The sequence below is a fragment of the Lynx canadensis genome, chromosome C1, assembly GCF_007474595.2.
Source record: "Lynx canadensis isolate LIC74 chromosome C1, mLynCan4.pri.v2, whole genome shotgun sequence".
NCBI classification, from domain to species: Eukaryota; Metazoa; Chordata; class Mammalia; order Carnivora; family Felidae; genus Lynx; species Lynx canadensis.
This window is the reverse complement of record NC_044310.1, coordinates 7,996,177-8,010,608: the sequence shown is the minus strand read 5'-3', so window position 1 is coordinate 8,010,608 and position 14,432 is coordinate 7,996,177. Positions and strand designations below refer to the sequence as shown.

The 14,432-nt window shown below is 48.6% G+C and overlaps 1 protein-coding gene and 1 non-coding gene across 2 annotated transcripts in view; one reads left to right on the top strand and one right to left on the bottom strand.

Moving 5' to 3' along the window:
• Window positions 1-1,247: 1,247 nt before the first annotated feature.
• Window positions 1,248-14,432, top strand: part of MTOR (mechanistic target of rapamycin kinase) — a 134,833-nt gene continuing 121,648 nt past the window's right edge. Inside the window, exons 1-6 of the mRNA XM_030327666.1 lie at window positions 1,248-1,329; window positions 3,285-3,460; window positions 4,356-4,464; window positions 5,167-5,399; window positions 6,902-7,102; window positions 8,058-8,192. Coding sequence (XP_030183526.1) covers window positions 3,299-3,460; window positions 4,356-4,464; window positions 5,167-5,399; window positions 6,902-7,102; window positions 8,058-8,192 — 840 coding nt within the window. The 5' untranslated portion in view covers window positions 1,248-1,329; window positions 3,285-3,298. The remainder of the gene's footprint in view (window positions 1,330-3,284; window positions 3,461-4,355; window positions 4,465-5,166; window positions 5,400-6,901; window positions 7,103-8,057; window positions 8,193-14,432) is intronic.
• Window positions 7,250-7,334, bottom strand: TRNAR-UCG. Its single transcript has one exon. It is a non-coding gene; the product is annotated as a tRNA-Arg (tRNA).

Below are 14,432 nucleotides of genomic sequence, written 5' to 3'. Positions count from 1 at the left end.
CTCCTTACTACCCATCACCCATTTAGCCCATCCCCCATCCACCTTCCTCCATCACCCTCAGTTTGTTCTCTATCCTAAAGAGTCTCTTATGATTTGTTCCCCTCTCTCTCTCTCCTTCTTTCCATATGTTTATCTGTTTTGCTTCTTAAATTCCACAAATGAGTGAGGTCATATGATATTTTAGACACTTCTTTTTATTACACAAGTAATTGATGGTAATGGATAAAGGAAAAAATATGCCCTCTCCGTATTTCATTGCATCTTAAGTTGCATATCCCTCCCCCACCCCCGCCCTGAATAGACACATAAGAAATATATAAATGTTTTATAAGGGGTTATATTATACTTCTATTGTTGTACAGCTTGTATTTTTAAAAATGTTTATTTTGAGAGAGAGAGAGAGAGAGAGCGCGCACCTACACAAGCAGGGAGGGGGCAGAGAAAGAGAGAATCCCAAGCAGGTTCCGCACTGTCAGCGAGGAGTTCAATGCCGTCAAATGCCATTTTTGCCATTGATTGTTTGAAAAGATGTTTTTAATTAATTATTTTAATTTTTAAAAGTAAGCTCCACATCCAAGGTGGGGCTTGAACTCAGGATCCTAGATCAAGAGTCTCAGGCTCCACCCCCTGAACTACCCAGGAGCCCCTGGATGTTTTTAAGTGATGGTGCTTTAAAAGTATTTATTTAGGAGTAGGTCATTCAGTTAAAACTTGGTTATGGGGATGATCTTGTGAGCTAGGTAATTTTGGAAAACTGGGAAATTCTAACTAAAAACGCAATTTAAACGCACATTGCATTTCAAAGAAGAGAAATCACGGGTGCATAATTAGCGCTGGTCCCAAAGTTCTACATCTTTGCTCTCTTAAAGACAGGGCACCACGTCGCTCACACCCTGGTTACAGCGGTACCCATACACCAGGATCCGGACCGCCACAGTGTCGATGCAGCGGGGAATAATAGTAGCGATGCACCGGATGTGCGCGTGGAAGTGGCAGAAATCAACTCACGAGCGATTGGTTCTCCCAAGTGGACGCAGTCCTCTTTTAAGCCTCCTTTCGTCTGCCACTGGCCGCGTGGTTTGTCTATTTGAACAGTCCCCGCCCCCTAGAGAAGCCGGGTCCCAGGCCTCACTTCTCCTTCATTTCTATTGGTCTGCCTTCCAGTCCATCTTCTCCTTGCGCCTGACGATTGGTCCTCAGCGCTAGGAGTCCGCCCTCCCTCCCGCCCGGCTTAGAGGACAGCGGGGAAGGCGGGTGGTGGGGCCGGGGGCCTGAAGCGGCGGTACCCGCACAGGTGGCGGCAGCCGAGGCCTTGGCCGAAGCCGCGCGGTGAGTCTGGGGCCTGGCACCGACCCCTCTAAGGTGGAGGAATCTCCAGACCCAGGGTCAGCCTGGTCCGTTGGGGGGGAGGGGGGGTGCCGGGAAGTCGCCCGTCTGGTCCGTGAGGTCCCTACGGACTTGGGCGCCGTCTGAGCCCTTGACCCCCACCCGGCGAGGCAGCACCCACCTCCTTCCGGACCCCCAGGAGACCCCCGGACCCCTCAGCCTGCCGTGTGTCCCTGGCGCGGCGAAGGGCGGCCCATCAGCTCCGGTACCGCCGGGCGCCTTTGGGTCTCCATGCCCCGCAGTCACCCCATCTTCCGAGCCACCTACAGGTTGTCCTCATAGAGGAGCAACGTCCGTGTGTACCCCATGCACTGCATCCTGGGGACCTCTCAAGGACCCAGTCCCCAGAACTGAGCTGGGTTCCATCCTGGGGTTTCATCCTCTCTGCCCTCCCCACCCCCATCTCCAGTTTCAGCCACCCCAACTTTAACTTCTGTCAGCCGTCACCAAGACTCTTAGGATATTGGACTTACAAGTATTTTAGTTGAATTCTGCCTGGAGCAGATGGGCCTGTGGGCCTTAGACCCTGTGAAGATACTCTGGTTTCTTCCTGAGAATGAGAATTCCTTGCCAGCCTCCCTCCCCCTCATCGCAGAGGCGGGGCACACACCCCTTCCTAGTTTTCTCATCAGGGATCCTTGGGTTTCCTCTCCCCTGAAGGATGACATTTCCTTCTGCAGCCTTTTTCTTAGCATTGAAGTACTTAAAGGTCTTACAAAACGAATTATTCCCTAATTTTTTTTTCTCTGCATCTCACAGATAATTTCAAAAATAAGAATTTTGGAAAAATTGGTGTTCTAATATAATGTGGACATACCTTGGACCGGTATATGTGTTCCTCCCGCAGCAGTCTGGGCTGAGCCCTGTTATGGCCACTTTATGGTGGTTGCCTGATTATTTGTATTTCCCTCTAGACTGTAAGCTCAACTGAGAGGAGGGACAGTATATAATTGAGGAACGAATGAGTGATCTCAGGAATGAATCAGTCTCTTTTAGCTCACATTCCAAGTACTGGTACTTAAGAGAACTGCACTGTCCAATATCATAACCACCAGCCACGGGTGGCTTAGAGCATCTGAAATGTGACTAGTTGAAGTTGAGGTTGCCCTGAGTGGAAAATGCACAGTACAAAAAGAGAACGGAAAGTACATCAGTAATTTTTATGTTGGTAACATGTTGAAATGATATTTTGCATCTGTTAGATTTAAGAAATGTATCAATTTCATCTGTTTCCTTTTGCGTCTTTTTGATATGGTTGCCAGGAGATTTAAAATTACATTTATGGGGGCAACCGGGTGGCTCGGTTGGAGAAGCATCTGACTCTTGATTTTGGCGCCGGTCATGGTAATAGCAGCTGACGGTTATTAAGAACTCACTGTGTGCCTGGCACTGAAGCACTTTTTAACATTTATTAACTCAATCTGTAATTTAATACATAATTTTGGACTGGATTCGAACCCAGGTAGTCTGGCTTCAGAGCCCACAGTTTAACCCTGTCTGCTACACTGCCTCTTTTTTTTTTTTTTTTTTTAAAGTCTATTTATTTATTCTGAGGCAGGAAGAGAATCCCAAGCAGGCTCCACACTGTCAGCACAGAGCCCGATGTGGGGCTTGAACCCGCGAGATCAAGACCCAAAGCTGAAATCACGAATCGGACGCTTAACCGACAGAGCCACCCAGGTGCCCCCCCCCCCGCCTCTTTTAAACACCAGTCATTGTGGAATGAATCAAGGCTTTCTCTACATTCCTCAGTGAGGTCTCCCAACCTTTTTAGGATCCCCCCCCCGCCCCCCGACAACGGGCAGAGAGGAGATCCGTGTTGAGGAACGGGCACCATAAATATATTCATGACACCATAGTTTGTTATGCAAAATATTGAGGGAAGTGTCTCTCCAAAGAACCTCAGGTCAAGATGCTGGGCACCGGACCTGCCACCGCCACCACAGCCACCACCACGTCCAGCAACGTGAGCGTCCTGCAGCAGTTTGCCAGCGGCCTGAAGAGCCGGAATGAGGAGACCAGGGCCAAAGCTGCCAAGGAGCTCCAGCACTATGTCACCATGGAGCTTCGAGAGGTCAGGGCTTCTGGGCTTTGTCGTGGAGTATTGGGCCTCAATGCACCGGCACTGGTTTCGATTCCTTCTGACGGCTGAGTGAGGATTTGGAAAACAAAGACACCCAATTTTTCCTGTCTGTAGGGTGCGCCGGTTCCTTTGTAGTGGCTACACATTTCTGTGGCATTTCTTATGCTGTGCTTCCTTCCTCCTTTCCTTTCTTTCTTTCTTTCTTTTTCTTTCTTCTTTCTTCTTTCTTTCTTTCTTTCCTTTCTTTTCTTTTCTTTCCTTTCTTTTCCTTTCTTTTTTTTCTTTCTTTTTTTTTTCTTTTCTTTTCTTTCTTTCTTTCCTTCCTTCCTTTCCTTCCTTCCTTTTCCTTTCCTTCCTTCCTTCCTTCCTTCCTTCCTTCTTTTCTTGCTCTTTCTTCTTTTTCTTTTCTTTCTCTTCTTTCGTTTCTTTTTTTTCTTTCTTTTCTTTCTTTCTTTTTTCTTTTTCTTTCTTTTCTTTCTTTTTCTTCTTCTTTCTTTTCGTTCTTTCTTTCTCCTTTCCCCCATATTCCAGCCTTCGTTCTTTCTAGATACCGTAGTCGGCTGGGTTGGGAGCTGGGTAGCTGGGCTTTCTAGAGAGAGAGCATGCTTGATGTCTGGACGGTGTCTCTTGCTCATCCTTGTAACCCCAGGATGTGGCCTGCCATGGGGTAGATACTCAACAGGCATTTGTTCCACATACAAATGAGCTGTGGGTTCATCTGCTCAACAGTTTACAGCTATAAACGTGGGCAGTAGTTCTGTCCTCTTCGGCGTGAGCCAGATCTGCTGGCCACCTCTCAGTCCTGACCTTTGGGAGCCACCCACCCCCCCCGCCCCCAGCATTAGGGAGACATTAGAAGTTGTTCTGAGTACATCTTCTTCCGCAGATGAGTCAAGAGGAGTCTACTCGCTTCTATGATCAGCTGAACCATCACATTTTTGAACTGGTTTCCAGCTCGGATGCCAATGAAAGGAAAGGTGGCATCTTGGCCATAGGTAAGGGCAGGGCCTCTGGTGACCGGGACAACTGGGAATGAAGGGCGGTCACCTCTGTGTCCACTGCACCTGCGTCCGCTGCTTACTAGATGCTGAGTTCCTACCCGTTTCATGAAATTTTAAGGAGCCCTGTGGCTTTCAGCGTACTTATTCAGGCATTAATCTTAGCAACGGTCCTGGGATGGTGGCACAGCTGATGTCTTCAGATACAGAGTCTCAGAACCATTACGCAACTTTCGTAGGACCAGGTGGTGCCTGAGCCGAGACTGCAAGCCAGCTTTCTTCCCCCCACCCCGTGTGGCTCATTGCAGGCTCTGGTTTCCTTGTCGGGCAGTTCGGCGTAACGGGGCTCACAAATGGAAAGGCGAAGTTGGGGTACAGTGATACAAAGCATGTCATTTTCACATCCCAGGGACCGGTCTGGTGCATTATTATTCATTCTCCGTTTTACTCCTTTTCTTCTTGGGAAAACAAATTACGTGTCCTAAAACAAGGTTGTTTTGCTTTATGTAAGTAGTTCTGGCACAGATGTCAAACCTGCTGCTTAAAATGAAAATATTGTCTGCATCCTTCCCATCTGGAAGTTGCGCTTGGTACTCAAAGCAGAAGGAAGGGGTCACGCGCCAGCCTTCCTGTCAGGGCCGCGCGCTCTCCGGGACCGGACGTGCCCATCCTCACCTTTTGTCTTCCTGTCTTTCCCAGCCAGCCTCATAGGAGTGGAAGGCGGGAATGCCACCCGTATCGGCAGATTTGCTAACTATCTTCGGAACCTCCTCCCCTCTAATGACCCAGTTGTCATGGAGATGGCATCCAAGGCCATTGGCCGCCTTGCCATGGCAGGCGACACTTTTACAGCTGAGTATGTGGAGTTCGAGGTGAAGCGAGCCTTGGAGTGGCTGGGCGCTGACCGCAACGAGGGCCGGAGACACGCAGCCGTGAGTGCCCGCGGGGAGGGATGCAGCTGGCTGGGGAGCAAGGGGGCCCTGTCGGGGTCCTCCGCACCACGTGTTCGGGTCCCTGAAAGGCAGGCGGTGAGGGGACGCTCCAGGCAGAGGCGCTGTGCTTCTAAGGGGCCTTCGGTTCTGTCCTGAATCCCATTCTCTTTTTGCCCCAAGCTCCGTACCCAAAGAGGAAACTTGAAAGTTCTCTTCTGTTGCCCAATAGGCACAGCCCTGAGTGCGGTGCTGTCTGGACCTCTGATTTCCTAGACTCAAAACTGCCTCCTGAGCAGAAGGTTCCCCCCTTGGCCACAGGCAGACGAAATCACAAGCCAAAAGGCTCCTAAAGCCCCAGACAGCTGTCCTATCTGTGTGATCCTGTCAGTGTTTCTGTCAAGGTCTCTCTGCTGTCCTATGGGAACACAGAAATACTAGGAGGAGGAGAGGAGCGGGGGCAGTGGGAGTGGTGGTCTGCCTCCTTTCAGGCCTTTCTTGTTTATTTTCTAGGCATTTGTTGATTGGTGGGCACCTGGCCCAAACTCCCTCTTTCCCCATTGGCTCTTCTGCAGTTGGGGGAGTGGGAGCTTCTCATCCTCTCGTGGTGCACCCCCCCACTGCTTTTTTGAGGCTCGGCCCTGAAAAAAGCCTGGTTTGAGGGACCAGGCTTCCAGGCCGCGAGATGAGGGAGAGTCTGTCCTTGAGAATCTGGGAATGAATGTGGTGGGGATCAGAGCATCATTTGGATCCTTTCCTGTCGGCTCTGTCTTCAGGAGCCAGTACCACGAGGAGGGACCCTGGTACTGGGGGAGGGACAGCCATGTGGACCCTGCTTCAAGGCGGCTTTGTCCTTCCTAACTCTGAAACTCGGGCCAACCTCTGACCTTCAGTTTCTTCCACTGTCAGATGGACATATAGCAAAATTAAATATTGAACGGGATTATTAACTCATTTAATAAACGTTTATCAAGGGGCGCCCGGGTGGCTCATTTGGTTAAGCGTCCCACTCTTGATTTCAGCTCGGGTCGTGATCTCACAGTTCCTGAGCTCGAGCCCCGCATTGGGCTCCGCGCTGGCAGTGCGGAGCCTGCTTGGGATTCTCTCTCTTTCCCAACCCGCTTGTGCTTTTCTCTCTTTCTCAAAGTAAATAAACATTTAAAAAATAAATAAATGTTTATCAAATACCGCTGTGCTCCAGGGATGGTTTTAGGCTGTCAGTGGGACAGAATGCAAAGCGTAAACATGTCTCCCTTCCAGAGCTCATGTTCTAACATTATGAGAATCCTGTGTTTGTAAACACCCTAGGATAATGAACACTGAGATTTTCGATCAATTTTTCTTTTATTCCTATGTCCCCAGAGGTTCCCAGCTAGAAGAGAGGACGAGTCTGCTCCTTTCCTGATGTATATACACACAGGCTCCAGGATGGCAAGAAGCCGCATCCTGATGGGACGAAACTCTCTGATACAGACGAGGGTTCTCTGTGTGCTTTTCTCCCCCAGGTTCTGGTTCTCCGCGAGCTGGCTATCAGCGTCCCCACCTTCTTCTTCCAGCAAGTGCAGCCCTTCTTTGACAACATTTTTGTGGCCGTGTGGGACCCCAAACAGGCCATCCGGGAGGGAGCTGTGGCCGCCCTTCGTGCCTGTTTGATTCTCACCACCCAGCGTGAGCCGAAGGAGATGCAGAAGCCTCAGTGGTACAGGGTGAGGAGATGGTTCTGTTGCATTCGCCTGCAAAGCACATTTTTTAAAAATGTTTATTTATTTTTGAGAGCATGAGCAGGGGAGGGGCAGAGAGAGAGGGAGACACAGAATCGGAAGCAGGCCCTAGGCTCCGAGCTGTCAGTGTAGAGCCCGACGCGGGGCTTGAACCCGCGAGCCGGGAGATCATGACCTGAGCCGAAGTCAGATGCTTTACCGACTGAGCCACCCAGGCGCCCCACAGCACGTTTATATACAGCACCACCTGGCCTAAGGGCTGCAACAGGGCCCTTGCCACAGAGCAAATGTCACTTTTGTGTTGGTCTCAAGTGGTTTCTTAAGCTCAGTATGAGTCAGTACTTACCTCATTGGATTTCATTAATGCAAAGATCTGTTGGTGGCCACACCATTATTTTACGTGCCACTCAGGATGAATGAAAACGTGATACAGTAAAACTATGACTTACTGCCGTCTCATCACCAGTTATAAGAGCTCTCCTCTCAGAGGTGTGAAAATATAGAAAAATGGGTGTCTTGAGAAGCAGCGACACACAATGATACTAATTTAAGAAGTGCCAGGGCTCGTGACATTAGACGAGAGAGACCTGGCACTTCTTAACTAAGAGCTGGTACTACAAAGAGATTCCTAAACGTGGCACTAGAGACCTGGGTTCTAGGGTTGGCTTTGCTGTGTGACGTTGGACAAGTCATTTAATTTCCTTGAGCCTCTGGTTTTTATCTGTTAAATGGGGATGGTCGTGGCCTCTGCCTCATGGTACGGTGCACGTTGAAGCTAAATTAAACGAGAGAGCTTGGTGAATCCCTATCGTTGATGTTGCTGGCACAAGCCACTGAGCACGCATGGTAACGCCTCAGGGTCCCCCATGCAGAAGGGGCGGGCTGGTGGTCTTTCTCCCTTTGGACATGGGGTAATTAACACGTCCCGTGTCTCTAATAGCACACGTTTGAAGAAGCAGAGAAGGGGTTTGATGAGACGTTGGCCAAGGAGAAGGGCATGAATCGGGATGATCGCATCCATGGAGCCTTGCTGATCCTCAACGAGTTGGTCCGAATCAGCAGCATGGAGGGAGAGGTGAGGAAGCATGTCAGAAGGGAGTCTGGCTTCCCACATGCCGTTCTGTGAACAAGACAAGGCGAGATCCTTGTCCTTACAGAGGACGTTTTATAAGGGAACCAGGAAATAAGCAAGTCGATGAGGTCACTTCAGAAGGCACCAAGTCCTGTGAGATAACGGGTTGGAGGGTAGCAGTGGGAGGGGACTTCCTCTCTGGGGTGGTGCTGTTTCAACTGAGACCCACATGATGTGGAGGAGCGAGTTTTGTGCTGCGTGGGGGTGTTCCAGGAAGAGGCTTTGAGGTGGGAGAGAGTTTGGCAAATTCAGGGAACAGAAAAAAGGGAAATGTGGTTGGGGCACGGAGAGCAAGGGAGGTTGGGGGAAGGGTCAAATTCTTAGGCCTCAGGGTCGCGGTCAACACTGGCTCTTATTCTCATAAACGTTGGAGATGCGTGCCCAGGGGAGCGGGGTGAGGGCCTCCATTTTTAATAATCATTGGCTACTGGTGCGGGGAAAGCTCGTGCAGCGGCAGGAATGAAAGCAGGAGACTCGTTAGGGGGTTGTGTTTAAAAGTGCAAGGACTTTTGTCAGGGAAACAACTTATGGTGGGAGCGGGGGACGTGGAGGGAGCAGGGATAGGCCGGCTAGCCATCAGCAGCCATGAGACAGCAAAGGAAAGTGACAGGAGCGTGCTAGGCTACCACGCAAAGCCACCACGGGGGTCTTCCGGCCACCATGCCCCCCCCACCCCGGGAGCCCTGCCTCAGCATTCCTCCTGCATCCTGCGTTGGCTAGAGGCAGCCTGTGGCAAATGTGGCCTTGGCACAAACGTGATATTTTTAGAGTCGTGGCCGGGGCCGTTGTCAACTGCACTCCTTGTAGTTGATCCTGTTCTTCTGACTACCGTGGGAGGCTACTGGAGTAGTCTGGGCAAGTGATGGTGGTGGCTTCCCTAGGGTTGGCAGTGCAGACACTGAGAAGTGGATTCAGTGTCAATCCACTGACACTGGATTCGGGATACATTTGGGAGTAGAGCCCCATCCATGGGTCTTCCTACGGGGAGCGTGTTGGTGTGGAATTTTGCCCCAGGGCTTCTTGCTTTAATAGACCGGATGATCATTTGGTGATGGCTGTGCTATAGATGCGGGCGGCCTGGGCTACACTGTATGGAGAGCTCAGGAGTCCGGCTCGGAATCCCCATTCATGTGTACACTGTGTGACTTGGGTACATTATTTTACTTCCTTTAGCCTCATTTTTCCTTGCTGTTAACGGGGATCTCCACCTCACTGGGCTCCTGGGAGGTTTCCAAGTACACTTGACCCTTGAACAACACAGGTTTGAACTGCACGGGTCCACTTCTAGGTGGGTTGTTTTCGGTACACATAACTAGAAAACTTTTTGGGAGGTTTGTGACCGTTCGAAAAAACTCACAGATGGGAACCTCATAGCCTAGAAATTAAGAAGCTAAGTATGTCACGAAGGCGTAACATAGATGTAGATCCTAGTCTTATTATTGACCATCGTAAAATATACACAAATCTCTCGTTAGAGTTAAACATTACCTAAACTTAAGTGCACGAGCACTCACAGACTATACCTGGTGCCATTTGCAGTCGAGAGAAATGTGAACAAACATGAAGGTACAACATTAAATCCTAACCGCATAAAATTAACTGTAGTACAACCGTACCGACTGTAGTAATTTTGTAGCCACCTCTGTTGCTGCAATGAGCTCAAGTGTTGGGAATGTCTGGTTAAAACACCGTGCGAGGCTGATCATCTCCGTGTGCCCAGTTCACCCCTCCAGTAAGTTGCGTGTCGCAAAAGCGATCTGTCGATCTGTCTCCGTCCTCGTGTGTTTTTCATCGTGTTCAGTGCGATACCGTAAATAAACCTTGAATAATTCTGTGGAACCCATGTGAAGTGCCACTGGCGAAGTTCTCCCAAGAAGCAAAGTCATGATATTGTAAGAAAACGTTGCCTTGCTTGAGACGTACCGCAGCTTGAGGTCCGCAGCTGTGACCGCCCACCGTTTCAGGATAAATGAATCCAGCATTTAATCCACCGTTGCAAAAAAAGAAAAGGACGCTGAAGCGTGAAGCTGTTGCCACAGCTGTGCCTACAGGCACAAAACTCTTGCACTTTTTGAGAAATAGCTTTTACATTTATTTATTTTTGATGGAGAGAGACAGAGCACAAGTGAGGGAGGGGCAGAGAGAGAGGGAGACACAGAGTCCAAAGCAGGCTCCAGACTCCGAGCTGTCAGCACAGAGCCTGACGCGGGCCTCGAACCCACAGACCGCGAGATCATGACCTGAGCCGAAGTCAGACGCTTAACCGACTGAGCCACCCAGGTGCCCCTTGTGAAGTATCTTTTGATCGCATATGGTAAATGTAGCTTTTATGTGGGTGCAGGATTGCCTTAAGGAAGGCATACTTAAAACTCTAATGTGATTTGAGAAAAAGCAAAGTCATTATATGACAACGTAGAGCAAACGGAAGGTGAAGGACCTAGCACCGGAGAATCGGATGCCAGCAAAAGATGGTTTGATGAGTTTGGAAACAGGTTTGACTTAAAAAAAAAAAGTCAAGATAACAGGAGAAGTAGCTTCTGCTGACCAAGAGGCAGTAGATGAGTTCCCAGAGGCTGTAAAAGAAAATCACTGAGGAGAAAGGGTATCTGCCTGAACGTGTTTTTAATGCAGACTAAAGTGCCCTGCTCTGGAATAAAAAGGCCACAGAGGACATTTATTAGGAAGAGAAGCGAGCACCAGGATTTGAGGCAGGAAGGGGCAGGATAATCCTGCCATTGTGCAATACGGTCCAGTTTACAATCAGGACGGCCCTTATCTATAAAGCCGCTAGCCCTCGAGCTTTGAAGGGAAGAGGTAAACACCAGCTGCCAGTCTTCTGTTTGTAAAACAAGAAGGTCTGGACACAAGAGCCCTTTTTCTGGATTGGTTCCCTTGATGCTTTGTCTCTGAAGTCAAGAAGGACCTTGCCGGTAAAGCGTCGCCTTGTACAGTTCTTGCATATGAGCCAATGCCCCTGGCCACCCAGAACCCCATGAGTTCAATACTAGAGGCATTGAAGGGGTTGACTGCCCCCAAACACAACGTCTCTATTTCAGCTTCTGGATCAGGGTCATCACCTCTAAGGCTCGTTACACATGGTACTTTATGAAAAGGATTGTCAACACTTTGAAGAGAACCCTGATAGAAAGTCTAGAAGGATTCCATCGCTGAAAATCCATTTTGGTTGTAGAAGAAGCCACAAATGCCATCAAGCCTGGACCAGTAAATTCCTGCCAGAGAGAACTGTGGCCAGATGTTGCGCATGACTTCACAGGACTTAGGACAAAGCCGATCAAGGAAACCATGAAAGAGAGTGAAAGAACGTGGAGGTGGCCCAAAAGATCGGCGCTGAAAGGTGATATGGATCTTGGAGAAATTCAAGAGCTAACAGACACCACACCAGAGGAATTAGCAGAAGATGGCTTGAGGGAGACGAGCGTTTCTGAACCAGTGCTGGACGATGAAGAAGACCTTGAAGAAGCGGTGCCAGGAAACCGATTGGCACTGGACAGACCGGCGGAAGGGTTCGAGTTACTCAAGACTGCTTGTGACTTCTTTTATGACCCGGATCTTTTTCTGATATGGGTACTGAAACTGAAGGAGACAGTGGAAGAAAGATTGGTACCGTATAAAAACACTGTTAGAGAAGGCGCCTGGGTGGCTCAGTCGGTTGAGCATCCGACTCTTGATTTCAGCTCAGGTCATCACAGTTTGTGAGATCGAGCCTCACGTCAGGCTCTGTGCTGTCAGCATAGAGCTTGGGATTCTCTCTCTCCTCTCTCTGCCCCTCCCCTGCCCTTCTCAAAATAAATAAACGTTAAAAAAAAAAAAAAACATTGTTAGAGAAATGGAAAAGCAAAGAAGTCAGACAAATTACAACGTATTTCTGTAAAGTTACACAGAGCACTGTGCCGCGTCTCCAGCCTCCCCCTCCCCCTCTGCCACCCCTGAGGCCTCAAGCCGACCCCTCCTCTGCTTTAGCCTACTCACCAGGAGACTAACCAGGATAAGGACCCTTACGATGAGCCACTCCCATTTAGTGAACGGTAAATCATCATCGTGCCATAGAGTTGATGTACTCTGTGGGTCTTCGTGTGACAATCTATTGACTGTATGGCAAGAACGGTACAAGATGTTTTTGTATCCTGATCGCCTGACCATTCATCGTGTCAGACATCGTGTGCAAGACTCGTGTGGCAGTGGACCGCCTATTCCCGTGTGGGCGTTAGGTGAGTGAGATTTACTGTGAAGTTAATAGCATGTTGGTTTTCTTACTGTTTTATAACTTTGCTTTCAAAGAATTACGTCACCATACAGTACAGTTCGTCTCTCTCCGGTAATTGGAGGAAGTGTGTATCAACCTATCACAGGTACGTGGTTTTTAAAAACATGTATCAGTGTTTCCAGCACTGTAATGTGAATATGACTGTAATACTGTGCACCATAAAAACTTGGTAACGACTCATTCGTCAGAGCATAGGCGAGGCTACCATGAAGCAATCGTATTGATTACACTAAGCTACCGTGATGCAGTCTTATTGCTGCTGCTTCATTATTAGTGCCTGAATCATTATACCTATAAGTAAACACGAATTTCTTTCTCACATCTTTTCTTTTGCTATCCAGTGTTAGTAATGCATGTAACGTCCACATTGTTCTGCTTCATAGGAGATAATGTTCATGTGGGTGCTGACAGATGATTCATCTCATAAACAGACAACATAAACTTACAGTATAGAGAAATACAGGACGGGGCTGTAAATAGATTTTTCTCTTCCTCGTGATTCTCTTAATAACATTTTCTTCTCTCTAGCTTTCTTCGTGGTAAGAATACGATGTGTAATCCATACACAAAGTATGTGCTGATTAACTGTTCTTATTATTGGTAAGACTTCCAGTTAACAGAAGGCTACTAGCGGTTAAGTTTGGGGGGAGTCAAAAGTTACACATGGAGTTTTGACCTCACAGGGTGTCTGTGCCCCTAACCTCTACGTTGATCAAGGGTGGGCCGTCTACGCGAAGTGCCTAACACATCATCTGATAGAGTAGGCATTCCATAAATGGTAGCCCTCAGAGATTTCCCGTCTAACTATAACATGGGGCTTCCCATGGATGAGCACATACAGCCCGAGGATCTTTGTTTCTCCTAGGAAAACAGAACAGTGTCACCTAAATAGATTAAATGAATAGTACTTGTGTGGCGCCTGGGTGGCCCAGTAGGTTGAGCATCCGACTTCAGCTCACTCAGGTCATGGTCTCGTGGTTCGTGAGTTCGAGCCCCACAGAGTCGGGCTCTGTGCTGACAGCTCGGAGCCTGGAACCTGCTTCGGGTTCTCTGTCTCCCTCTCTCTCTGCCCTCCCCTGCTTGCACTCTCTCTCTCAAAAATAAATATTTAAAAAAAATTAAAAAAATAGTACTTGTGATGGTACTTTATAAATCCTAAAGAATTATCCAAATGTAAGGTATCATAATTTTGTCATTGTTCGTTCATTGAACAAGTTTGAGCTGAGCACCCACTGTGGGCCAGCTACACCAAGTCCTCAGAGCTAGAATAATGCAGCAGTGGACAAAACATTATATTTAGCAGCGAGAGACAAGACACAAATAAGTGAAAATATATACGATTGACCTTTGAACATGTGGGGGTTAAGGCATCACCCCCCCCCCCCCCCCAACGCACACACAGTTGAAAATCCACATATAACTTTTGGCTCCCCCAAAACTTAGCTACCAATGAAGCCTTACCGGTAACATAAACAGTCAATTAACACATATTTTGTATGTTATACACATAATATACGGTATTCTTACAATAAAGTAAGCTAGAGGAAAGAAAATGGCGTTAAGGAAATCATAGGAAAAAGAGAAAATACATTTATAACCCTGCACTGTCTTTATGGGGAAAAAAAATCCGCATATAAGTGGACCAGTGCAGTTCACACTCCTGTGATGTTTGAGCACAATTGTGAAGGACGTAAGACAGCAAGCCATACAAATACATATCTGGGGGGAGCATTCTAGACAGCTGGTTCTGCAGGCGTGAAGGCCTCATGGCGGCAGCACGCTGCCTTCGGCCGGGAGCGAGATCACCACTGCGACCGAGCCGTGTGACAGGAGGGAGGTGGCAGGAGATGGGGTCAGAGGAATACCTGGGATGAGGTAAGGGGCACATCGTGTAGGGT